Source organism: Lissotriton vulgaris, chromosome 1_1, assembly GCF_964263255.1.
Source record: "Lissotriton vulgaris chromosome 1_1, aLisVul1.2, whole genome shotgun sequence".
NCBI lineage: Eukaryota > Metazoa > Chordata > Amphibia > Caudata > Salamandridae > Lissotriton > Lissotriton vulgaris.
The window spans coordinates 1,320,233,137-1,320,260,039 of NC_141685.1; the positions used below are offsets into that span (position 1 = coordinate 1,320,233,137).

The 26,903-nt window shown below is 45.1% G+C and overlaps 1 protein-coding gene across 1 annotated transcript; it reads right to left on the minus strand.

Annotated features, from left to right (window-relative positions):
- Window positions 1-7,772: 7,772 nt before the first annotated feature.
- On the minus strand, window positions 7,773-25,627 carry LOC147749079 (chymotrypsin-like elastase family member 1). Its single transcript, XM_086965911.1, has 8 exons — window positions 25,458-25,627; window positions 24,716-24,804; window positions 22,816-22,916; window positions 20,681-20,806; window positions 18,314-18,450; window positions 9,930-10,075; window positions 8,764-8,913; window positions 7,773-7,932 (listed from the first exon to the last, which is right to left on the minus strand). Exons 1-8 carry the CDS (start codon window positions 25,495-25,497, stop codon window positions 7,915-7,917), a joined length of 807 nt encoding a protein of 268 aa, XP_086822037.1. The 5' UTR covers window positions 25,498-25,627; the 3' UTR covers window positions 7,773-7,914.
- Window positions 25,628-26,903: the final 1,276 nt, after the last annotated feature.

Here is a 26,903-nt window from a genome sequence, read left to right on the forward strand (position 1 = left end):
GACCACTATCAGTGCCTTTTGGATTCTGAGTTAGATACGAGGAACTGCAAAGATCTGCACTTCAACATTAAACTATCTGCCACTAGCTGCTTTTCTGATCTACTGGTCTATATGCCCCATGACCAAATCTTCCTTTCCAAATGAGGTAATTAATCTCCTGGAACCATTTTTGATGAAAAATGGTTTGACCATTCTGGGTGATTTTAATTTCCATCTCAAAGTGAATACAAACAAAGATACCATAGCGCTCACTGAGACCCTATCTGGCACGGGACTGTCCCAACTGGTTTCTGCTCCCACACACGGTGCAGTTCACTCCCTCTTTTCAAGTGACCCTAGGATCTCTTTCCAGGCTGCTCTTCGTCTCAGCTGTTCAGATTATGGTGCAATCACGTTTTTATTTGTGCCTTCCCCGTTGGATAGGAATTGTTATCCACCTACCACTAAGGTGCTCATGAGAAATTAGAAGGGGTATCTGCAGAAGCTTTCTCCAGTACTCTGGATAGCATGCTCATTGAGTTCCAGGATGATGTTGATAAGAGCGCAGAAGATTTTGCAGCCTGGTTGGATATGGGTGCTAATTGGGTATCCCCTTTTCTGGAAGTTAAGCAGAAAAGTCTTTCCCCCTCGGCCACTTGGTTCATTGAAAAGCTCAGAGCTCTTAGGCAGGCTTGTCTCCGTCAAGAGCTAATCTGGAGAGGATGTGGGCTAACGGCTAGAGCAGTCAATCTCAAATCTGCGGAACCAGGTTCGAGTCTCGACAATGACGCTCAACATCCTGTGATTCTGGGAAAATTATGTAATCTCCTCGTAGCTAACAAAAATGAATGTGTCCTTGTGTAACGCAACTCGTGCTCATGTAAAGCGCTCTGATACCTGATACCTTCAGGTCAAGTTTGCGCTATAGAAAACTCCGGGAAAAAAAACTTCAAGGAGCAATAAAAAACTATTTATAGGGGCAGAACAAGAGAAAATAAACTATCCCTTAATGAGGAGAAGACCTCATACTGCACCTATAAAATTGAATCTGCCACATCCACTAAATAACTTTTTAAGGTGGTGCAGCATCTCTCTATTCCTTCGTCATCTGGACATTTTGACGGCTCACAAGTTTTTTGCTTCCAGCTAGCCGAAATCTTCCAATGTAAAATTGCTGATATTTATGATGCACTTGAAGCATCTAAACTTAAGAAAAATTATACGTTGGAAACTCTGAGCAGAGAGCCTCCGTTGGAACCCCTGGAGTCTCTGCGGTCCAGAGAGCCAGAAGTTAATTTCCTCATGGTTTTTCCTCCTCTCACTTCTGAAATGGTAGAACAACATCTCCTCAGCACTAAGGGCCTGATATTGGCTGACAGGTTATTCTGTCACAACAGTGACGGATATCCCATCCGCCGAAATATGAATCCCCTTATGTCCTATTGGATTTGTATTTCGGCGGATGGGATATCTGTCACCCTTGAGATGGAGTAACCCATCCACCGAGATCTAAATCAGGCCCTAAGTCAGGCTCACCCCTGGAGTCATGTGGGCAAGCAAATCTGCATATGGCAGCATGCTCTGTGGCAAGTCCTCTTACGGTCTTGATAATTAAAGCCATAATCCCTGGTTGCTATCCGCGCAGATCGAAGGAGGCTGTGATCATGCCTCTCCTAAAAAAACACCAATCTTGACAGCAAGGATCTCAAAAACTACCGTCTGATCTCGCTACTTCCATTACCAGCCAAGCTTCTTGAGAAACATCTGAGTGGCCATTTGATGTAATTTGTGAAAGAGCAGGGATGGCTGGATAAATCTCAGTTCAGTTTCTGAAAACACCATGGAACCGAAACTGCTTTGGTTTCTGCCACAGGCTGGATTACGCGACTAGTGTATGAGGGGCAAGTTGCGGCTTTGGATCTTTTAGACCTGTCCACGGCCTTTGATACCAAAATCCCATCACTCCTGATTGAATGCTTCCAAGATGTGGGCATAACAGAGCAGGCATTGGTCCTATTGTCCTCCTTCCTCAATAATCACTCTCAGAGGGTACTGCGTAATCAGTTCCATTCGGATGTCTTCTTCTTGCCTTGCGAGGTGCCGAAGGGATTGTCTTTGAGCCCTGTGCTTTTCAAACTCTATGTGTCCCCACTTGCTGATATCAATCGTGCCTATGGGATGTGTGCGCTACCTTATGATGATGACACCCAGACCATTGTGTTAATCCTCAGGAACTCCACTGCTACCGCAGATAATTCCTCTCAATGTATGTCGGTGGTCGCAGATTGGATGGAAAGGAATTTCCCTAAACTTAATGGGGAGATAACGGAGTTGTTCCTTTTTGGGATGCAAACTTTGATCTGGAATGGCAATTGGTTTCCGGACCTCTTAGGCACACTCCCGATTCTAGTTGAACGGGATTAAAATCTTGGGGTAATCTTAGACAGTGAACTTTCTCTGAATGGACAAACTCAACCGCACAGTCACTACCTGCTTCTGGATTATTAGAAAGTTAAAAAAGATCTTTCCTTTTAAACCCCTGTTGGCGCGGAAGTAGGTTGAATTAGCCTTGGTCATGATTATTGTAATATCCTCTACTGGGTTCGAACATCAGCACCCAGGCAAAACTTCAGGTGGCACAGAATGCACGTGCCAGAGCTATTTTTTGCATGCCTAAGTGCCAGTCAGCTGCTGCGGGACTGGGTGAGCTGCATTGATTCTCCATCAGGAAGCGCGTTATATTCAAATCCATCTGTATTGATTATAAAGATCTCCACCTTTCGAGCCCTCCTGTTAATAAAGATATGTTTCACCAGTACTCCTCAGGTAGAAACCTTCGCTCTGTCAACCGCAATTTAGTCATCATACCCAGGGTCCGGAGAAAGAGATGGGGGGTCTGAGCCTTCTCAGTCGCTGCCACCAGACTTTGGCACTCTCTTCCTGAGTCTCTGACCATGATTACTGAGCATTTGCCTTTTAGAAAGGCACTCAACACCTTGCTCTATACAATCTAGGCAGCCTTTTCTTAGAATGAATTTTGTTTGACTGAGACTGTTCAGTATCCGATGGTCGTGACTACAGCGCCTTGATGCCTATGAGTAAATGCGCTTTACCAAAATAAAATGAAATCAACCTTTAGCAACTGCACAAGTCCTCGCATGGATACTTTCATGTGCGACAAAGGCAGCCTGATACTTAAACTGAGATGTACCGTCTAACAGAGAGTTATGCCTCTTTACCATTAAGGGGATCACCTTTTCCACCTCTGGATCTGAATTATTTAGTTAGCGTATTATATATATGGTCAATATGATCCTAACTTGTCTCTGCTATTCACAATGCTCCCCTTTCCGCCAGGACTTCTTGATTTCAAACTATAAAAGAATAGGTTTATCAGATAATAAAATAGCCTATTTTATGAGATCTGATTGGTTTGCAACTCTATTATGGTTCCCAAATATTTATCAGGAAATTAGCCCACCTTAATTATACGAATGTGAGGCGACGACCCGCCGACCCCTACCAGGAGGCCGCCCTCCCCCTCGCGTACCTTGTCCGGCACCCCCGGGACTGACTTCATGTCACGAAAACGCCGCAACCGAGGCAGGAAGCCGAACACCAGCCATCACCAACGAAACCCCGCCCTTCTCTCTCCCACAGGAGCCAACCAGAACGACAGGGCCAGAGGAACCATATCCCGATGACCCCGGAAGTCCCGCCCCAAAGGCAGAGCCAGCACAGGATAAAAACAGGGATTCAACACAACACGTCGTCGGAGTTTCATGGCAGGACCCTCTGGCTGGAGACGGAGAAGGAGAACAGACGTGCGAGGACGAAGTGTGGACAGAGGAGTGGTGGAGTCCCTTGGAGGTGGCTGGAGAGCGGCCGTAACTCACTGGAGAGTTACGGCGGACCGCGTGAGTGCCTTTTGCCTCCTTTATCCCTACTCATTAGGAGTCCGTGTTAAAGTCCCTGTACATATTCCCTCTCTCCATAGTCTCACCGCCCCTGCACTGTATTATACGTATATAGCACTTCACTCGAAGACCCCTTCCGTTACTCTCACGGCCCACCCCAGCACCCTCTCTATTTTCCCGACCTATATTCCGTCCTCCCGGTACCTTCCTTCCCACACTGTCGCTTTCCGTCCCTTCCTGCACTACCCGGGTGACGGTAAACAGTTGAGTCTCGGTACTTGCTGGATAGGACTAACGGTCCCTTGTTTTTCCTCTCTTCCGGTCCTCCTGGGAGCCTCCCCGTCATCGGAACCTTCCCCGGACCATCGGAGGACGCCGAGTAGCAGAGAAACACCGACCCAGAGTCCATCGCCTGGAGCCACACCTTCCGCCTGTTGGAACTATCTGTACTGTGCAACCGTAATAAAAGCCAACTATTGCACACTACATACGGCCTCCTCGCCTGCTTTTCCGGCCCGCTACACTCACTCCACCACAACGACCCAGATCAATATTGCCTTGTTTAAAGCTCTATATTGTTTTCAGATTGGAAATGTAATTATTACTAAGATCAATTACAATATCTAAATCAATCCAATGTTTTATCACTTTGTAACGTGAGAGCAAAGGTCTTGCCAACAGGACTATCTGCCAAATACCAATTGACAGCACACATATCCATTGGCTTAGATAAAAAATTACAGGTGGAACAAGTGTACTGACGGGTCATCTCTGCTGCCATTGGTTGCTAAGTATCCTGTTTGGCCGCAAACACGTAAATGTTCTTCTGTGACCATTGTTCTGTCACTTTGTCTTGGAGTATCTATAGACCATACCAGTCGATTTAATGATTGCAAGGAGATCTTTTCTTTGTGCATTTCTTGCCATATCCGTAAATTAGGTGGCCAGTGTAAGGTTACCATATACTGCCCTACCAGCAAGCTCTGACTCCGGCTCCACAAAATGTTCCTTCATTCAAAACCAGTGCATCCCTTTGGATCTATGGAGAGGCTGTGTTGAGTGAATGCTATTTGAGATCATGATTACAGTAAAAGGGACACCTGAAACTAAAAGCTGGGCGGTGACTCTCAAACCTCCAAGTCACGAAAATAAAGGCCCGATTTTAGCTGGTCAAGTTTCACTCTGACTAACTGAATTTACAGCACAAGTGAGCCGGCACAGAGAACAAGAAATATTTTTTACCCAGGTCTTGAGAGCAGTGCTTAATCTGTAAAAAACGAAGTGCAGGTGCTGAAAATGTTGCCAAGGAGGCCACAGCTCACTTCTTCCTCCGGTGACCCCACTTTCAACACTCACACTACCTCAGTCTCAATCTTCTAACCTTGATCTGTTGTCTGTTCCCTAAGTCTTTGCTCTAAGAGTCTATCCTCTCACCTCTCTAATTGTTTTCTATCATTTTTGCCACAACTGGTGTGTTACCTTATTCCCTGTATTTCTGATTTTCTGATCACTCTTCTAGCAGTGATTAATGTGTCTCAGTTTTACCAAATGTCTGCTTTTTTCCCTCTGTCCTGTCCTCTATTTCCTTTCATTCTATCTTCTCTCTTCTTCACGTCATGGCTGCTTTTTCTTTGTATCTGATTTGCTCTCCTTTTCTTCAACTTAGCTCTGTCTTATCTATCTCCTCTCCGGTTGTTTCTTTCTCCTCTTTACTCTTGCTCTCTCTCTCAACTATAACACTGCAGCTGCCTGTGACCCCTACCGTCAGCCTGTACATGTCCCTGCTATTCTCTGCTTTTAATTGTGTTGTGTTTTGTGTACCTTGTTAAGCGCCAGGACGCCCCTTTGCTGGGGCAGCTGTGTGCGATATAAGTGTGAATAACATAACATGAATAACATAACATCTTGAACTCTGTGTTTTCCAGCTGTCATTCCTAAAGAAGTGGAAGATGGCGTGTTTTACTTTCTTACCTACACCGAGTGCAAAAACAAAATGTACACCATTAAGAAGAGAGAAGATAGAATGAAAGGACATATGCTTTTTTCATATATTAATCAGTGCAGTATGACTGGGTGTATTGCGGAACAGACGGCTGCTCGAGCACAGCAGGTGATGTCACTGCTAGTGCTGCCTGTAATTAGTAGGTCCAGGGATGGCGATGGCATCGGCATCTACTGCTCAGCTTGCTGTGACCCTGCCTGTTACAGCACAGGCATTGTCCCCAGCCGTAATGCTGCCAATCCCGGTAAGTATGGCTGTGGTGCCTACTGGACTCACACACTCTCAGCAATTACCATGCTGGGGTGCAGTGAACAGAATCTACAGGTAACACCATGGTGCACAATAGTTGTGTTGAGCCACAGCCGCATCGAGCACGTTGAGGATAGCAGCAATGCAGGGCTGCAGGATATGCTACTCTGGCTATGCAGCAAGTGGAAAGTCCACAATTACTTTTGTATATTCTTCCTCAAGAGCCCTCTCTACCAAGTTCCAAATGCGCTCTTGCAGCTTCCTTGCCTCAACTCCATCATGAGCCAGTCCCAAGCTACAAATATCCAATGGGATGCTTAGGCTCAGGCAGTGGCAGGGTGCAGCAGACTCTGGGAATAGAATGCAAGCCACAGTTTGTCGATGACTTCTTGGATTTGTGATCGGCGTGATGACATCATCACTAACGTGGTGATACACAATCATGCCTGCCTGGACAGGCGTATGCTGGCTTGTCAATGAACATTTACCAGCCATTCACCATGCAATGTATGTTATTCTTTTCATTTTGAATTTGAACAATAAATATTGAGACCACCACCTGCAGGGTCAGAAATTGTAGCCCCGGCCCTGTGAAAGAAGTGCCGGAGCCGAGCACCTGAAAGCATCTGCTCAAATTAAGCACTGCTTGAGAGAAACATGTGACCTGTTTTAGTAAACTCACAGTGTTGGCCAATTGCACCCGAGGCCTAGTCAGACTAGTGAAGCTGAGTGATATTCCTAAGGATAAAATCAGAGAACTTGTTCAAGTAGGGAAACTAATTTCTAAAGATTTCTGAAGTCAGCAGCTTAACCATTGGACGGCATTTCGACTCTCGAGCAGCAGAACACTGTAAATGTTTCAAAGCACCCACAGACAGAACTTGATGGGACCAGAGGATTATGCTAAAATAGCCAAGTGAAAGTGAGAAGAAAATATGCTGTGTAATTTGAGAGATGTTAGTGTTTTAATATTGAAGTATTTTTGGCTATAGCTCCTTTTATGATGATTTTTATAAAATGTTCTTTATTTATTAACCATGAATTTTAATTCTCAGCATTTTTTAATGGGGGAGAATAGAATTTTCGTGTTTGATGTATTATAGTTTTACTGCGATAAGATGCTTTAGTGACCCTGTTGTTATTGTGATTTGTTGTGCTTATATGGTTGATTGACCGAATGAAGGGGCATATTATCAAGGAGCGGTGTTAACATTATTGCAGTTTTATCGGCAGTTTCCTGCCGATAAAACGGCGATAATGAGCTTGATAATACGATCTTGTTAATTCACATAGAAGCCCATGTTAACATCAGAACATGGGCTTCTATGGTAATTAACAAGGGTGTATTATCAAGCCCATTATCGTCGTTTTATCAGCAGTTTCCTGCCGATAAAACTGCATTAATTTTAACACCGGTCCTTGATAATATACCCGAAGTTTTTGATTGAATGACTGACTAACAGCCCAGTAAAAGCTCAAGAGTGTTCCATTTATGTTCACTGATTGCAAATATGTCTTATGCATTTGACATTGATCCAATTTTCCTCGATCTAGGATGGACGCCACTGGGATATGCCAATTAAAATCACCACGAGAGCCAGACAAAGAATGAGCCAAGGCAGCCATGTGAATATGTCACTTTATTATCATTGCTGATTGCTACAAAGATCTCAGTAGTACAATGCGATACAAAGATGTTGGAATATCCAATCAACCCGACACAGATCTTCAGCGGCTTCACCCAGTGTTCTTTGACTTTCATTGTGTTTAGTTGGTCCTTATAGCCTAGAAGAAAGGAAGCGATTTGTTAAACCTTAAAGAATTTGTGTGTCAAACATAGCTGCAAGAGATCCACACATGTTGCACTGAACTGCTAAATAACTCAGTGAATCCATACTCCTCTAATTTGCAGTACCAAATGTCAGCATCTTAACTGTCTAGCCCTAGCAGACCTCTACACCTACAAACAAACTTTTAAGGGTTGTAATTTTCACATGTAATCAACGCCGGCACGGAGAGAACTTCTTTATGTGGTACTAGAAAGCTCCTAATGCAAAAGTGACAAAATTAGAGAAGAAATTGAGAAAAGTAGACAGCTCAGATGTTAGGGTTGAAAATAAATTCCAAAAATTAGGACTTATGTATACAAAGCTTAACAAAATTAAGATAAGGAGTTATTAAAAATGTGTTTTAATTTACGATTGTGGGACTCCTGATACAAACATTGTTCTAGATGGGGCTGTATGTATCGTTTTTGGACATTTGGAAGGGAATAAATACTTGCTGAGGTAGTTCTTTCCATCTATATAAATTCAATGCTTTTTTAAAATGAAGAGCAGGTTACTATATAAGTTAACTTATTTCTTGAAATTGGAATAATTTAACAAAATAATATTTTCACTTGAATTTAGAGAATAGAACGGAATGGAGAAAGAAAAAAAATAGAGGGGCAAGTAGATAGACAGAATAGCAGGAAACCAGGACTCAGATTTAGGTGTTCTTGTTTCAAAGACACCTTCTTCACCATTGGTCTACATATTCCTGCATTTACATTCAGGACTCATTCTTTAATGCTAAAGCTATCTCACTGACAGGTGCCTTCTGCAATGCACTCACATTGTCTATCCAGGATATGTAGGCGGACACCCTGGTGAACACTGTTGGCTTCAGGTATGTGTTGCATCCACTGGAAGACACAAAACTGGTCACTCCATGGACGTAGTAAGCGCCGCTGACTTGGCAGTGAAGAGGTCCACCGGAATCTCCCTAGGAAAAAAGTACATTGACAATGAGATGAGCATCGAAGGATACAAAATGGCCGGACCTGATAAGTACTGTGGTGCAATGACGTCTACACAACAAGCAGATCACATATCCTGCCAGTCATGCAGTGGATTCCCATTGAGACTGGGGCTAACTTTGGCTTCCTAGACATTCTTGGAAAATGCCCCCATGCTCCATTATTGCTCTGTGAGGACAATGCCTGGTCAAAATAAGGAATATTTTGAATTTGCACACATTGAGTCAGCAGTGCTCAAAAGAAAAACCATCTGGCAAATAAAGATGTACTGGTATTCTTCTCATTAAAACCAAACAAGAAGAAACAGAGATTATTGAGGACAGTCTCGGAATGGGCATAGAGCCGACAATTGTATCTATGTATTTTGTAAGAAAGAAGCTTGTACACTAGTCTGGTTACATCAAATATGTATGAGTCGAGCCAAAAGCGCATATTGTTTTTGCTTGGCGGTAATCATTTTCCTACTCTCGTCAGATAATAAGCAGGGATAGCCCTTTGCCATTAAAGCCTGTGGCTTGGATTACACACATATGGGATTTCCAGGATTGGGATTATAAAAATCTGATACTGTTTACTAGAGTTGTTTATAGAATGAAGATATAATTGCTGTTGTGATAAATATGTCACTATATCAGTGATTAATTGTATTTAGTTATATTTATGGTTTTGTATTTGTATTTGGACAACCGCTGATCTTGATGTTGGTAAAGCAGTGATGTGAAATAAATTGATGCACAAAGCTGTATCACAGATGTAATATATGTGGATATAAAGATCTGTCCGTTGAAGAGCAAACTCTGAATAAGGTCAGCAGCAGACAGTTAACTGGTCAGAACGTGTCAACACCATTTCACAGAAGAATCGGCTAATAGCAGGACATGATATTTGGGATGGTGCGGGTGGCTGCCTGCTCGAGTCCTCCATCTTGCCGAAGAGGTCTGGCACAGAAAAGCTGATAAATGTGTCAAGCGCCTGTACTGACCTGACATCCAGAGCGCACTCCATCTCCTCCAGCACACACCATGGTGCTCTTGACTGTGGATCCCCAGTAGGAAGAAGAAGTGCAGGTCCTGTGATCCACGACTGGAAGAGGCGCCTGTTGAAGGGTGGAAGACACCTGGCCATTGCCTGCAAGAAAAGACACAATTGCCTAGCCTGTGTCTCTTTATTTATTTAGAGCAAAACGTTTTCAATGTTGGTGACTGGCAGCTTCTACAATAGGTACAGACAGGAAGGAGAGAGAAAAGGGAGGAAGAATGAAGCACTGTGTACCTTATCTGATTACTGGTCTATTTGATCAAAGCTAATGCCTTGTGATCTCATGCCTGGCATCATGTGTAATTTCACGAATAAGGCAAGGACACTGAAGTATGGTTGGATAGCGTCCTTACTTCCCTCTTTCGTGATCAAATATTGGCATTTTTTGTAAAAAATAGATTTCCTTTCTATTCATTAAATGAAAAAAAAAGGAAAGACTTATTTTTTCCAGGTATTGAAGCATTTTAAAATATGTATTTGGTATTGATTTTTACACCCAGAAGGGATTTACACAGCGTTCCCCGTGAATACCGAAAAACACAGGTGCATATTACCAACAACTAGCGATAATTATCGCTATGTTGGTTTAGCGGCGATATTTTTATCGCCGAGCTACGGCGATTTTTATCGCTTAGGAACCTTGCTATTATCAAGGTTTATCTCCTAAGCGATAAAAATCGGCCGAAATGCATGAATATCGCTGAAAAGTCAGCGATATTCATGCATTACCGAGCTAATGCTCTTAGCCATGTTATCCACCTACCATTGGATAACATGGCTAAGAACTGCTCAGGGGCAGGTGTTAGCTTTGGGAGATATTCGCGCTTAGCGCGAATATCTCCAAAAGTTGGTAATAGGAGATAGCGATGTTAGCGACTGTTTCCAGTCGCTAACATCTTGGCACGCCCACTTTGCATGTCATTAGTGATAAATATCACTGACATGCAAAGCGGGGCCCAAGATGGTCGCTATCTCCTACTAGCTGTCGCTAACTGGTGTTAGGGACAGCTAGGTAATAGGGAGATAATTTTATCTCCGCTTTCTTGGCTTTTAAACCCCCTTGATTATATGCCCCACAATACCAAGGACAGAATATTGTAAATAACATATCGACAGGTAAGTATAGATTTTCTATACCGAACTCCAGATATATACTCAGGTGCAGCATATATCTTCCTGATACATAGATGCAGAATCAGGACTAGTAAATCTATACTTCCCTGTATGCACTTACCTTTTGATATTTTGCCCTCGATATTGCACCATGATATTGAGGGTATTGATACTCAGCAGCACAGTCATTAGGCAGAGGGCCCAAGCAAACTAAGATAAGCCGGTCAATCAATTTTATCAACAACTTTGGCCTTGCGGTCTTTCCGTGTAGGAATAGAGGTGGTGTGAGCCGAGGACAGGAAAGTGGGAAGTAAAAACATGAAAATAAATTGAAACACCATTACACAATTTTCTCGAGGGCCACAGTTTGCATAATTGCCAGGATTCTTGAGCTGTGGTGCTAGGTGCATTCATAGCGGCCTTTCTTGAATACTTATAAATTAAATAAAAGCAGATAAAAGCATTGAAAAGAGAGAAGGTGTGAGTTGGGCATAGGAAAAATGGAAAAAACATTGACGTAAGACAAACTGACATCACAGGGTTCCTCCTTAGGCTGTAGTCTGTGCAGGGGCGAAGCTTCAAGGGGAGGTGGTGATTGGAGTGTTACACTCCCCTAATAAAGGTATTTTCTGATGAATAGTAGGGTACAGGTGCTTTCAGTCGGGTATGGTGAGGTGTCTTTTGGATTTCGCCTGGGATTTTTGCATGCACACACTGACAAAAACACACACACACTCTTTATCATCTCTGTTTTGAAAGTCCTAAAAATGTGTTAATTATTTTATAAGATATTGTGCTTCTTTAACTTAATACTCCTACCACTCTGCATTCCTCTCCCTTTCTACTGGCCCTTAAGCCCCTCTCGTACACCATGCTTGCCGTATAATGTATTTTACCATCATACGCCAACAAGATTGTTGTGGAATCTGAAAACTCACCCCGCCCCAATCCTACTGACCAAGATACGCCCCTGAGTCTGTGCGACTGTCGGGTGCGTTGGGCTTTCTGGAGGTTAGAGTCAGTGGCTGGTCAGGGTATGCCAGTCTATTCAGGTTTTTCATGATTTGCATCTGTTCGACCAGGAAGAGAAGGGTTTAACCTTGCCACTGCCTACTCATCACACCAGTGCCAAGATGAGGGTGGAGGGGGCTGGGTACCACCACCCGTGTCCTCCTTTTGGTGGTGCGAATTAGTGGTGGACGAGCTGAACCTGCAAGAATTCATTTTTCAGTTAAGTGATGAAGGGGTTAGATCAAATCAAGACCTTGGAGAAGCTACCCACCGAATAGTGCTGAAAAGGAAACCAATCAATCAATCAATCACAGCATTTGTATAGCGCGCTACTCACCCGGGAGGGTCTCAAGGCGCTGGGGAGGGGTAGGTCACTGCTCGAACAGCCAGGTCTTGAGCTGCTTCCTGAAGGAGAGATGGTCTTGGGTTCGCCGAAGGCGGGTGGGGAGGGAGTTCCAAGTCTTGGCTACCAGGTAGGAGAAGGATCTTCCTCCGGCGGTGGCTTTGCGGATGCGTGGTACGGTGGCGAGTGCGTGGCTGGTCGATCGTAGCTGGCGGGTGGGCGTGTAGAAGGTCATGCGGTCGTTGAGGAACTTGGGGCCCAGGTTGTGGAGAGCCTTGTGTGCGTGGGTGAGGAGTCTGAACGTGATTCTCTTGCTGACGGGGAGCCAGTGCAGGTCTCTCAGGTGTCCGGTGATGTGGCTGTGTCGGGGAATGTCGAGGATGAGTCGTGCAGAGGCGTTCTGGATGCGCTGGAGTCTTTTTTGGAGTTTGGCGGTGGTTCCGGCGTAGAGGGTGTTCCCGTAGTCTAGTCGGCTGGTGACGAGTGCTTGGGTGACGGTCTTCCTGGTTTCCGTGGGGATCCATCTGAAGATCTTGCGGAGCATGCGCAGGGTGTTGAAGCACGAGGATGAGACGGCGTTGACTTGTCTGGTCATTGACAGGGAGGAGTCCAGGATGAAGCCCAGGTTTTGTGCGTGGTCCGTTGGTTTGGGAGCGGTGCCCAGGGCCGGGGGCCACCAGGAATCGTCCCAGGCAGAGGGTGATGATCCCAGGATGAGGACTTCCGTCTTGTCTGAGTTCAGTTTAAGGCGGCTGTTTCTCATCCAGTCGGCGACGTCTTTCATCCCTTCGTGTAGGTTGGCTCTGGCGGTGGTGGGGTCGTTGCTGAGGGAGAGGATGAGCTGGGTGTCGTCGGCGTAGGAGATGATGTTGAGGCTGTGCTGGCGTGCGATGGCAGCGAGGGGGCTCATGTAGACGTTGAAGAGGGTTGGGCTGAGTGAAGATCCTTGTGGTACGCCGCAGATGACTTCGGTGGCCTCGGATCTGAACGGAGGGAGGCGGACTCTCTGGGTTCTTCCGGTGAGGAACGAGATAATCCACCCCAGCGCTTTCTCTCGGATTCCGACGTTGCTGAGGCGCTTCACTAGGGTGCCTTGGCAGACAGTGTTGAATGCTGCAGAGAGGTCCAAGAGGATGAGGGCCGCTGTTTCCCCGTTGTCGATCAGGGTTCTGATGTCGTCGGTGGCGGGGGTGAGGGCGGTCTCGGTGCTGTGGTTGGCCCGAAACCCGGACTGCGAGGGGTCGAGGGATCTGTTCGTCTCGAGGAAGGCGGCAAGCTGTTTGTTGACGGTCTTCTCGATGACTTTGGCCGGAAAAGGAAGGAGTGAGATGGGACGGTAGTTCTTGAGGTCGGTGGGGTCCGCCGTTGGTTTCTTCAGGAGGGCGGTCAGCTCGGCGTGCTTCCAGCTCTCCGGGAAGGTGGCGGTGTGGAAGGAGGAGTTGATGGTGTCTCTGAGATGGGGTGCGATGGTGGCGTCGGCTTTGTTGAAGATGTGGTGTGGACACGGGTCGGTTGGTGATCCGGAATGGATGGTGTTCATCATGCGGGTGGTGTCTTCGGTGCTGATCGGGGTCCAGTTGCAGAGGGTGGTGGTGGCGGGCTCTAGTTCGGTGGTAGGGTGCATGGTCTGTGCATCGAAGCTGTTGTGTATGTCGGCGATTGAGTTGCAAAGGTCTTGCGAGGGAGTGATGTTGTTGTTTCCGGCGCTGGGGTTGGAGAACTCTTTGACGATGCCGAAGAGTTCCTTGCTGTCGTGGGTGTTGTTGTCCAGTCGTTCTTTGAGTGCCTTCTTCTTGGTGGCGCGGATCAGCTGATGGTGTTTGCGGATGGCGTGCTTGAGGGCGGTCCTGTTGTCTGTGGTGTGGTCGAGCCACCAGGCTTTCTCGAGGATGCGGCAGTACTTCTTGGATTCCTTGAGTTCGTCGGTGAACCAGGGGGTTTTCTTGCTGCCAGGTCTGCTGGAAGGGTTCCTTAGTGGTGCGAGGTCATCGGCGCAGGCGGTCAGCCACTTGGTGAGGTTGCTGGCTGCTTCGTTGGGGTCCGTTGTTCTGGCTGAGGGAGGCGGTGAGCTGCTCGGAGGTGATCTTGCTCCAGCTTTGGCGGGGGACCTGTTGCGGGTGGTGGTGGGTCGTAGTTCTTCTGAAGCTGAAGTGGACGCAGCTGTGGTCGGTCCAGTGGTGTCCGGTGGCGAGGCTGAAGGAGATATGCTTGCTGGATGAGAAGACAGGGTCAAGCATGTGGCCGGCGTAGTGGGTGGGGGTGTTCACCAGTTGCTTGAGTCCGAGCTTGGCAAGGTTGTCCAGCAGGGCGGTGGTGTTTCTGTCGTTGTTGTTCTCCAGGTGAAAGTTGAGGTCCCATAAGAGGATGTAGTCGGCGGAGGGTAGGGCGTGTCGGCTGATGAAGTCTGCGATGTCTTCGCTGAATTGTGTGCGTGGTCCAGGTGGTCTGTAGATGAGGGTGCCTCGGAGGGTGGTCTTGGGGTCAGTGTGTATCTGGAAGTGCAGGTGTTCGGCGGCTGTGAAAGTTTCGTCGGAGTTAGTCGAGATGCGGATGGTGTTCTTGTGTACGATGGCGACGCCTCCTCCCGTCTGGTTGACGCGGTCCCTCCGGGTGATCTTGTAGCCATCCGGGATGGCTATGGCGATGTCGGGCGCTGAGGAGGCGTTCATCCAGGTTTCGGTGAGGAAGGCGACGTCAGGTGCTGTCGCGTTGAGCAGGTCCCAGAGTTCCACAGCGTGCCTGTGAACGGAGCGGGTGTTGAGCAGGATGCATTTCAGGCGGTTGCTGTCGGTGTTGGACTTGGTGGTGGTGGTACAGGTCCGGTAGCAGGTGAATCGGCAGGCTCTGCAGGCGAAGGGTCAGTGGGTACGCCTCGGGGTGGCGCGGTAGCAGGCAGGGTTCCGGCCGGCGTTGAGTGCGTGGAGGGTTGCGGCGTCGTAGGTCTGTCATGTAGTCTTGCCTCGGCGGTGGGGACCAGGGGTCCTGGCGCTGGGCGCGGTCCAGGCGCGGACGGGCGCAGACGGGCTTGCCTTTGGCGCGTCTCGGCGCACAATCTGCGCGTGCGGGGAGGCATCATAAGAAGGGAGCCGGTAGGGAGGGTCCGCTGGGTGGCGGGAGCGGGGTGCCCAATCGGCTGGCGGGGGCGGGGCCGCAGGGAAGGCAGCGGCGGGAAAATCGGGGACGCGAGTGCGGGCGGCTCAGCGGCGGCTGGGTCGCCTGCAGCGGTAGAAATGCAGGAGGCAGCGGCGGAAGGTCACAGGAGGCACAGGAGGAGCGTGGGGGCGGCCTGGCCTGGGAAGGCACAATGGTCGCTCCCGAACGCAGAGCAGAGTCCCCTTAAGAAGGGAGCCGGTAGGGAGGGTCCGCTGGGTGGCAGGAGCAGGGTGCCCAATCAGCTGGCGGGGGCGGGGCCGCAGGGAAGGCCGCGGCGGGAAAATCGGGGACGCGAGTGGGTCGCCTGCAGCGGTAGAAATGCAGGAGGCAGCGGCGGAAGGTCACAGGAGGCACAGGAGGCAGGTATGAGCAGCAGGAGGAGCGTGGGGGCGGCCCATCATGGACACCTCCTGTGAGGTTGCGTCAGGTGGGTATAGAGGGGGTGCTTGTCATTCTACATCTGCCTTGATGCGTGACCTCAATGTTTGCTTCTCTTGGGCTAGTTTCTTCGTGTCTAATACCATGGTGTTGTGCAATAATCATATAATGGGTACAAGCTATTCAGTTCCTGTATCTTAGCTCATCCTGCATTGCATGTGCTACAGTGTCACCTTGGTCACAAACTTTAAAAATATGTAAACATGTGAAGCTGCAAAGATATTTGTCTTGGGATTAGCATGTACAAAGGAGCAGTTCACCCACTAACCCAGCTGATCTGCCGAGTTTGAAGCTTGTCTACTTGGAAGGGTGGGTAAATAGGTCTCTCACTATCTGTAGGCTGCCCCAGCCATCCTTGGCCATAAATATCCTACTGTTAGTAGGCACAACTGGGGACGCCTAAACCACTTACCCAGGACACTCTGTGGGACATGAGAAGCGCTGCATGGTTGCTTGCTAAAAAATACTGCAAATAATTTACATGTGCTCGATTACTGTTTTTCCATAATTATGAAAATGTAAATTTGAAATTAATCTTATGACTTTTTTTGTTAAATGGATATTATCTTTAGGTCCAGACCTGCTTGATCTCCTTGGATCTGAGAGCGCCTGCTCTATTTGGCTTAACGTTACTGTTCAAACTTTCTAGAAGTTACTTAGAGAAGGCTAGATCACTGTGAATTACTACTTTATGGAGCTCTTTCTGTATGTTATTTATGGAGAAGCTTAATAATTAAAAGTTCCATAGAATGCCAATCCAATGGTATGAGGTGGGGGTTGTCAATCGATCTACCCTACAGTGTTGGAGAAGTGGAACTGGAAATTGATGTTTTTATCATTTCCAGTTCCACTTCTCCTTGTTGTGTAAAAGGTATGGAGGTTAGAAAAATAAAAAGGTGTGGAAGAAAGAAAAAACAAAAGGGAGAAGATAGGAAGGATCGACCGACATCCTTGATGTAGTCAGACTCAGGACATTGGTAGTCCTTTATTGTTTTGGATTTTTTTATGAGAGCCCATTTAGACGCACCTCGAAAGGATTATCCTTTCTGGTCAAATCCTTTCTAATTAATTGTGCTGTAAAATGCATTATTAGAAATTTTTACCAAAAAAGGTCCTAGAGGCAAACACACCCTTAACACCAACCATCCCTCCTGAAACCTTGTAGGGACAGTCAGACTAACTTGCTTCATTCGCTTGGTGGCTTGGAGGTATTGTCAAAATGGGGGAGGGGAGAAGATTTTTTATTTTTTAACTACTCCTTTGCTCCCAGTAGTGGTGAGTGGGAGACGTTCTTTCCTGTGATGATCTTCATCATCCAGTATCCACTTCCATATTCATGGAAATGTAAAACATGTCAAAAAGCTCCAGTCTAAGGCACGGACGGACTGTGAAAGGGTGACTGTTGTTCTTGTCCGGCAGCCCCATGCCGAACCCTTTGCTGCCTACCTGCATTGCAATGCCTATTGATCAAGGTCTCTGAAGGGTTTCAACCATTCTGACTGGTTGCCAAACATCCTTTAAGACTGGGCTGAGCGCAAGGTTCAATCCAAGTTGGTCCCTGGAAAGCTAATCACATTGCCTGAAATATGCAGATTTTTTTTATCTAATGAGCCTTCGGGCTACTGATGATGGCTGAAGTCCCAGATATGTTCCAAGAATAGCTCTGCAGTGTAGGCGGAATGTGAACCCAGTAGAGGTGTCAATTTTTAATTTTGAAAAGGACAATTTTTGATTTTGATAAGGAGAAAATCGAAGGTCTCATAAGGCATACATAAGGGCTCCCATGAGCCTCCCAAGCTGACGAGCTTCTGGACGTCGCACCTGCGTGCTGGGCAACAAGGCCCGTGACGGTTACGAGGCGGTCTTCTCTTCGACCCCTATTGACTTTCTCTACTGATGAGGGAAGATATCCCGAAACCCGGGCCATGTCCCGGGTCTAGAGATCGGGGGAATAACAAGTATCTACTTGCACCTACATAGGTGAACCACTTATGAACTTTCAGTAATTCTTCGAACTTCAGGCACTTCACATACCAGAGTGCTTAAGGGCGACCCGGAGGAGGGGCTAGCCGTGTGCGGTGCATTGCCGTTTTTTCTCGATAGTATTAAGTGAATTTTCATTTTGTCACGGAATGCACAAAAAAGAGGTATTCCATGCATTTCACAGTGTTCCTGAAAATATTAGCTAAACCAAGGTTCACAAGATTTGAATATGAAAGGTACCCAAGTCTAAGGTTCTATATGAAGTGCCTGTGGCTGGAGATACTCACTTCTTGTCATACCCCAGCCAGTGATGGTGCAGGGGTGGTTGTTTGATAGGACCTGTCCATCGGGAGGCAGGCGCCCAAGCTGCACGTAGCTGTTAAGAGCAGCATTACTGGACAGTTTCAGAAGAGCAATGTCATACCTGAAAAAGATCACCAGAGTTAGAAAACAAACCAGTGAAAGTTGAATGTATCTCACAACAAATTCACAACTGGGCAAATTCACGAAACAACATGTCCACGAAAGAGGTACTAGGCAATCCCACAGGTTTCCCCTTCCTTGGGAATGGAAACCACAGAAAGTTTACTTTCTCTTTCTAATGCTACTTTCATGACCTCTGAGACCCGTGGCAGCAAAGACAGTTACTGGCATATCAGAGGAAAAGCAGCTGCTACGCTACCTGTAATTGATGTCCATGAATGTTGACCACTTTTCCCTCTCTAGTGTCGATTTCACCACATTGGATAAATTACTGTTTGGAAGCACAGCATTCAGGAGCTGGGTACTTGCTCATTGTAGCAAAAGGATGTACGTTTGACCTTGGCTTTCTCATCCCATAGACGCATCTTATTAAATGATAACGCATTGTCGTACCTGCAAGAGGTACTAACAAATCGTGCCTTCTCCTGTTCTGAGGGTAGATGACATACATTTGGATCAGCCTCTTAATTATTTGATGAGTCTTCACTAACTAGTAAATATAGTATGTGCCCAGCACATACCACCAAGTGACACTACCTGATTGGTTTGATGAGGATTAATTTAAAAATCCTTGCGCAAGTCTATCTGCAGTTAATTTTCACTCAAGATGAATGAAAGGAAAATTTACAACAAATGCTTGCTCCCTCCCTGTCCATATTTTGGTTGGCGCAGCTGGTATGTTCTTGATCCTTAGTGAGACTACCGCCCTAGCGAAGGAGTTCTGTAATAATATTTCCATATTGAATCTTTGGGCCCAACCAATATTCATCCTTACAGCCCTCCTTAGCTACTAAGGGCTAGATGTAATAAGTCTTTTTGCAGTCACAAACAGCCCGATTCGTAGAATTGGGCCGTTTGAGAACGCAAAAATGCATTTTCTAATGTGTCAAGCCCAACTAGCAATTCGGTAACACTTACCGAGTCGCAATATAGGGGTTGCGACTTAATAACGATTTGATATTTAGAAGGGGCGTGTTTATGGCATCCTTTGACTATTCGTTAATGGCTATTATGAATGTACTAAAGTGGAATCTGGCCCTGATTTCCAAATTAGCGATTCTTAGTGAGTCGCAAATAAACCTAACCTCATAAATATATTAATTAGGTAGGTTGCAATTTATGACCCACTAGGACTCGCTACCATCAAATGAATGGTGGCTTGTTGGGATCTACAGACCACCATGTCTGTGATTGCTTTAAATAAAGCAATCTTGAGGTTTTTTTTAAACACATCCCGTTTCCTAAAGGAAAATGAAATGTGTTTCAAAAGAAAGACAAACCATGTCATTTTTATTTCCCTACCGACCACTGCCTGTTCAAAAAAAATATTTTGTCAAATATTTTCAAAGGGGACAGTGTCCCAAGGGGCTCCTTCCCATTTGCAAATAGGTTACCACCAACTTTTAATGGATGGTTAAGTTCAAATGTTTTGTGGCTGCATTTCGGTCACAGAATATTAGAACATTCCATTCAGTCTTATTTGGAAGGGATGCCCTGAACGCACACTTCCAAATAGCAGTTCTGTTTTTGTTCTTAAACCCAAACTGCGATTCGGTTACAAGTTCCCAATTCGCAATTTGGTGTTTGTACATTTCAAAAATAATTTTTGCGGTTGCAAATGTCTCGATTTTGCAAATCGGGCTGTTTGCGACAGCAAAAATGCTTTGTATATGTAGTCCTATGTCCTCAGGGCATGCCCCTCAAGAATGTATATGTATTTCTACAGTTGATGAAGTCAAATGGGGTGAGGACCAATGGCAAGTGAGAAATAACACAGTTACATCATGAGACATTTAAATGTCTAAGAATATGACAGGTTCAGATGTGAAAACTTTAAAAAAAACTTTTTAAATGTTTTTATGCTTCAGGAATATCATGGTAATTGAAAAAATATTTTATGTTCATATTAAAATGTGGTCAAACCAGCGACTATCCTGATTGCAATGGTACTTTGTCATGGTGTTATTCACAAGCAGTATGTATCTTGGACATATGTTTTATTTTATTTTATTTTTATTTGTTTTATTTTGCATATTATTATGCTTGGCATCAACAGAACACTATATATCATAAGGAGAAAATAAAACTGGGCATATACAACATGGCGGTGACCTCTTGTGGAAAAATAATTCTATTAAAAAGTTATGCAAGAAGAGACTGGCGTGCCTTACCCAGCGGCAACGTTGTTGCGGTTCCAGTTGGGGTGCCTAACGATCCTGGAGACGGAGATGTACTGTTCTGTGCCTTCGTGCACCTGAATGTTATGGTCGCCCAGAACCACGCGGAAGTTCATGTTACTGTAGAGAGGCAAAAGCAGGCAACAAGGATCAGAAGTGCTCACTAGTAGTGAATATTGCTACAAGTTCTGACTCTACTGTGGAGGGTGAGGGGGGCTAAAGGTTTCGCTGCACTCTACGTTGTCTTCAGGATCAAGCAGCCCAGGATCAGACTGGCCTATAGGGCAATCAGGCAGTGCCCAAAAGGGTTGGTCTAACAAGTCAGTGTGTGGGCTGTTTTTTGGCTGTTTGAGTTTTTTTTATGGTCTGATGGGCTATTTTTTTAAATATTGATTTCCCCCATATAAAAGAAATATTGCCTGCAGCAATCTCAAATCCATGGAGTCTTTCATACTTTTGAAAACGCTTATAGAGCGTGTCTTTCTAAGTAGGCAAACATGGGCCACTTTTTTACGACTCTAATTCACCAATCAGGGGCTACTTTTATTTTGGGGCCCAGATCTATTTTCTGTCCCAGTCCGATCCTGGAGCAGCTTCTTTTTGTTGGTAGTCGCCCTAACCTTGCCTACTAGTGGAAGAAAGGAGTGGGGGCTGTAATTCCTTACTCTTTGTTACCCAGATGACCCAAGAGTCACCAACGTCGCTATTCATGTCAAATTTGGAAAGCTACAAAAGGGTTCTCCTCTCCACACAGAACGCAACTCTTCACTCTCATGAACCAGCGACTTAACCCAGTGGGCGGGCCCTGGTGAAAGGTAAAATTTTAATGCTGTCAGCGGATTTGAATGGCCACCATATCTGCACTTGGTAAAGTTACAAAAAGTTGGTAATTTACTATTTTTACACAAAAGAAACCCGTTCACGTTGAAAAAACGTGCCACGAAAGTTGGATTTGAAAGCTGATTTTGAGACATATAAATTAAAATACTGCTAACGCAGTTATACCTATTTTGCTTAGTTTCTCTAAGCAAAACCCATTTTTGCGGCTCTGTACTCCCATGAATGTTCATTTTTTTCCTCAAACATCACTAAGGCCCATATTTATGAAGTCTTTGCGTTGTTCTTGCATCATGCGCGGCGCCGAAAGGACAACGCCAAGGCTTCAGTGATATTTACAAAGCCATGCAAGTCCTGATTTGGGTGGTCGTGCATCACTTTGTAAAGAAATATAATGCAAGGCAGCTGCTTGCACTGTTTCGATACATTTTTTACTTGGGAGGCATTCCATGGATGGAGTATGGGCATTCCCATGCACCCACCCAAGGATTTTGTCACGTTTACAGATTTACAAAGATTTGAAAACCTGGGAATGCGTCAAAAGGCTACGACTTCCCAAGTGAGTTGTAACTTTGAGACATATCTTTATTTGAACTCCTTCTTTCTTCTTTCTACGTGTGCTGCAGAATGCAGAAAGACGAAAATGCCTCTAAGGATTGTTTTGTGCAGGAAGGTATCCCTTCCTGCACAAAAACAATCCTACCTTTAACGCAGGAGCCCTTGCACCATGGTGCAAGGGTGCCTGTGTTGGCAGTAGGTGGCACGCAGTGCACCAATGCAAGGGAAATTGCAAAAATGTTCCATATCTTTGTAAATATGGAACATTTCTGTCCTCTCCATTTCACGCAACGCTGTGTAGCAACTTTGCCTGCTGCCCTATGTTGTGTTAAATTTTAGTAAATGTGTCCCTCAGTTTACAAGGTTTGCTAGTTAATGGTGCGGGTGGGGGATGGGTGGAGTGTGTGGGGTGAGTGTGCGCGCGTGTGCGTGTGTGTGTTTTTTTCTCTTACTTGGCCCCCTGGGTGGTGGAATTCTCTGACAATACAAATCAGTCTTGATAATGACTATCTCAAATTCTGATCCCTTCTCAAGGTTTGTCTGCCTATAGAGAGTGGCTGAGCCTTTCTCCCTTCCTATCCTGTCACCATGTGATATGATTTTCCAGCAACAAGAGGCTTTTTAAATGTATTGGTCGCAGTCTAGATGTTCTAAATCAATCAGTCAGCCAGTCATCGGCAGGCTTTGTGGCCATAGACGGAGGGATGTTTGTTTCCTTTAACTCCATTGGTTACCTGTCCACGCAGTGAGCAGCCGTCATCACCCAGTTGTTCCTGATCAGGGTCCCGCCGCAGGTGTGATACCAGCTGCCACCAGAGTTGTACTGGAGGGAAATCTAGGAGAAAAGACCCAAGCAGATATGTGACATGCAGTACAATAAGCAGGCAAAGCTGTAAACTGTTAACAAACATGTGTAGTCAGCCCCAAACCCCCTTTTCTGAAACCATTTTCTGTCTTTTAGCAAATAAAAAGGATGGTAGTACATGGTTTGGCAAACGCCAGCACGGTTAGGCAACCAATCAAAGACACAGCTGTTCACACCTACATAAAGCTATAGTACTTGTCTTGTGAAAATGTAGGCAATGTTTTTTTTCCAGTTGAGGCCATTTTTAGGACTGGCGTTAACCAAGACTTTTTAATGACTTACTTATTGAGGTTTTTGTACTACTCTCTTCATCCACTGGTCTGTTGTTGTGTCCGTCACATTTTTCTTCCACTACAGCATGGGGCAGTCCCCATCAATCATTGGTTAACTTCTTAATGATTGACGGCATTCCCTATTTTTCAAATAGCACATCTATATCCATTTTCATATTGGCTTGGACCCAGCAGCTCCAGCCACATTGTTTTATAAAAACCGTTTCAAAACAAAAGAAACATTACCAAAGCCAGAATGCATCCAAAACCAGCTTGATTGGCTTTGCAAATGCATGTTATCTCAATTTTTTTAAAATTGTGAAATGGCACTCATCTTTATTATAGGCACCCTGTATGGAATGGTGACATTGGTTCGGCGAATTAGGAAGCTTGGAATGCAGGCATTCATTTCTCTTGCTTGCCTGCCTCTACGCTTTGTAATATACCGGGCAGGGACTTAAAGCAAATAGGGAATGAGGGTGAGTTATCTGTCTGTGTTAAGTGTCATTGGGGCGAGCAGTGATAAGTCCTATCAAACACATGCTGTGAGGCATTAGGACTTGATTATTTTCTTTCACCCAAATGGTGCGCCCTTGCACACGGATGGGGCGTACAATTGTAGTTCTGGAAGTCATAAGGAGTTCACCGTTCTCGAGCGTTTAGCCCAACTCTTGAGTTCCCTGCTCAGTTTCAATAACTTAAAAAAGGAGGGTTCTTCTCCCAGAGCTTAGTTCGTCCTAAATCACTCTTGGCTAGTTCATGCAGTCTGGCTTATTCTTTGCATACTCAAAGTGTGTGGTTTTGCATTCCCCATTAAACAGACAGGGATGTAAGACCCACAAAGCACAGAAATGACAGAACTGGGCTCTGAGGTCTTTTTTCCCCAAGAATTCTAGGCAGAACCCCCATCTCGTGTTCCACAGCTTCCCAAAATCTAGTCTGTGGGACCTTGGTTTCTCATTACGCCTTTATGGGCTTCCGGAGTAGCGTGCTTCAACACCCCATCAGGGGTAACAAGCGCTATATAAATACAAACCTTTTTTCCTCCTCTATCCTTCTGCTATCATTCCAAATCCAAATAACTGACTAACCTATACACCACTTAAAATGTACTTGCGTGTTTCACTATACTATTTCAACACTAATCCTCTATGGGTCCCGGAGTAGCGTGCTACTCGCCGAAAAAGAGCGTCGACGCCTCGTCAGGGGTAGTAAGCACTATATAAATGCAATTACAATACAATAAAATTCAATCTGTGTGGCTATTTTGTTGAGTCTCCACCACTTTGGTTTGTGAAATAAATCAATAGGTTATAAAACACACTAAAAACACTAATGCTAATGACTTCCATGTTATGTATTTTTTATGTACACTTTTGTGATTATCGTGAAATATTGAATAAAGTTTTACTACCACCACTAAAAATAGTGCAGAGTAGAATAATCCATTGATAACCCTTGAAAGTTTCACAGAGCCTCGGATGGGCTAAGACTTACTTGGGTCGGCCAGGAGTTCTTCTTGGCCTCGCTGCCTCCTACGACACGTACAGCGACATTGTCCTCAAAGTTGGCTACGAAGCAATGTCCTGCGAAGACAGGAGAAGAATGAGGTGAGTTGGTATTTGAACATTCTAAAAAATGATGGCTACTACTGAGTCAAACAAAAAGTCAATTCATGTACTTCCCCATGCTAAGGCTGACCACAATAAGATTGAAACACCATATTTGCTCGCAATCTTGTGTTCACTAAAACGATCTGCCGCAAGCCACATTTTCAGGAATTCTGCACCATCAAGAGACTACCAGCTGAAAGCCTACATTTTCTGCACAGGCTACCACAGACTGGAATGTTTTTCCTCTGCCTCAGCACCATCTGTTGAATCACCTCGTTGCATGTGCTATGGTCACTGATCTCAATGTTACAAATTTTCAAGTTATCTACAGTTCCTCCAACAGAGTAAAGCACACTTCTTATTGCATCAGAGGAGTTCAAATGGTAGCCAAGGCCACCTAAACAAATTCCTTCCAAGTACAAACACATCATAAACATGAATCCTTCATAAAGTGGGTTTAAAAATGCAGTAAACCCACACTAAAAAGTGCACACCTTTTTAAGCCAGAAATGAAAATGTCTAGAGAACAGATCTGAATCTGGTTAGATCATTTACAAGGCCCATGAACCTAGACTAGAGAGGAAGAAGTACATAGCCAAGAAGTGAGGTTTAAGGGACGCACTCACCTGAGAGGACGAGGGCGGCGAGGGCCAGGAGCCTGAGCATTGTGACTGAGCTGTGGCTGTAGTGCTGTGAAATCTCCAACTTGTGTAGCCCTTTTTATAGCCTGACAGTAATATCAATGTGATTAGTCCCATCCAACCCTGAGGTTTGGTTCGCGTGGGACCCCAGCACCTGCATCTCTGGGAGCGAGCCCAGGTGACACGTAGCGTGCTTGTGCAATGACAGATGTGTGTGCTTTTTTCCCTTTTGGGCAGGCTAATTTTAAATTCAATGATAAACTCAATACAGCGGGGTCAAGGCAGAAAATTAGTCGATCTGTGTGCGATCATGGCTCTGCAAATTTTCGAATGAGTGACAGAATCAAGAAATAAGAATGGCCTACCATAAAAATGAAGAGAATGAAATATATGTGTAATCATCTAAACATTCAGCATCACACTCCATAAAAGTTTCTGGTAAAAATTCTAATACATTGAACACTCACCTTCAACCAAGAGGCGATTAGATTATGCAAATGATTACTGATTGTCTGACGTTATATTAAAATCTATAGAGTGCTTTTTTATTATCTATTGTATTGATTTGCTGTATTTTCCTATAATTACCTTGTGGTGTAGTGGTATGACAAACAATGGGTGTGATATGATTGCAATGCTAAATAATGGATGTCATATAGTGGAGATAACCCGTGATTACAGACTGGAGAGGCTTGCCATAAACTTAATGCGATTAACGAGGAGAATTTGGTGGTTTACCCAAAACGCATTCTATGACTGGTGACAATCTACCCCAGGGATTTGGGCTCGTCCTCTACTCTAGTCTCACCAGTTTGTCAGGACTTTGTTGGTTTATTTTATCAGGATCCGTCATTGAACCCGCAAGCAGACTCAGTGGAGAAAGCTGTTTTGTTTTTTCATCTGCATTCACTTCGTAGACTACATTAGTTTCTAAAAAACATGAAATTGTGTGCACATCTAGCCAAAGGCTGACGGGGCCCTGAATAATACATTAGGTAAATAATCATACAATTGCAATTGTCATTTTATAGAAAGTAGACAGAAAACAAAATTGGATCTAAAATGAAGCCTGCTGTTCTGACATACTGATCTCTGATATTAAGAAAAGGTGGGGAGATCTTCCGTATGTGCTTTTTTACTATCTAGGAATGGTTATAAATGAATTGATGGTACTATAGAATACCCAGGATAACCATTGAACAGTCTTTTTTTTACTTAGCTGGATATAGAAATGAGTGTGCTAGATGAGTTAATCCATATCTGTGATCTGTAGATTGAACCTGAAGGTGTGATTATCTTTCCAGGATCTATCCCAGAGTTTTGAGATGATCTACTTATCTTTGGTATAGCCATGTTTTCAACTCACTCCCGAAGTTTATATGCTCTTTGATTCTTCAGATCTTGGCTGGTAGTTTGCTTCATACCATGGCG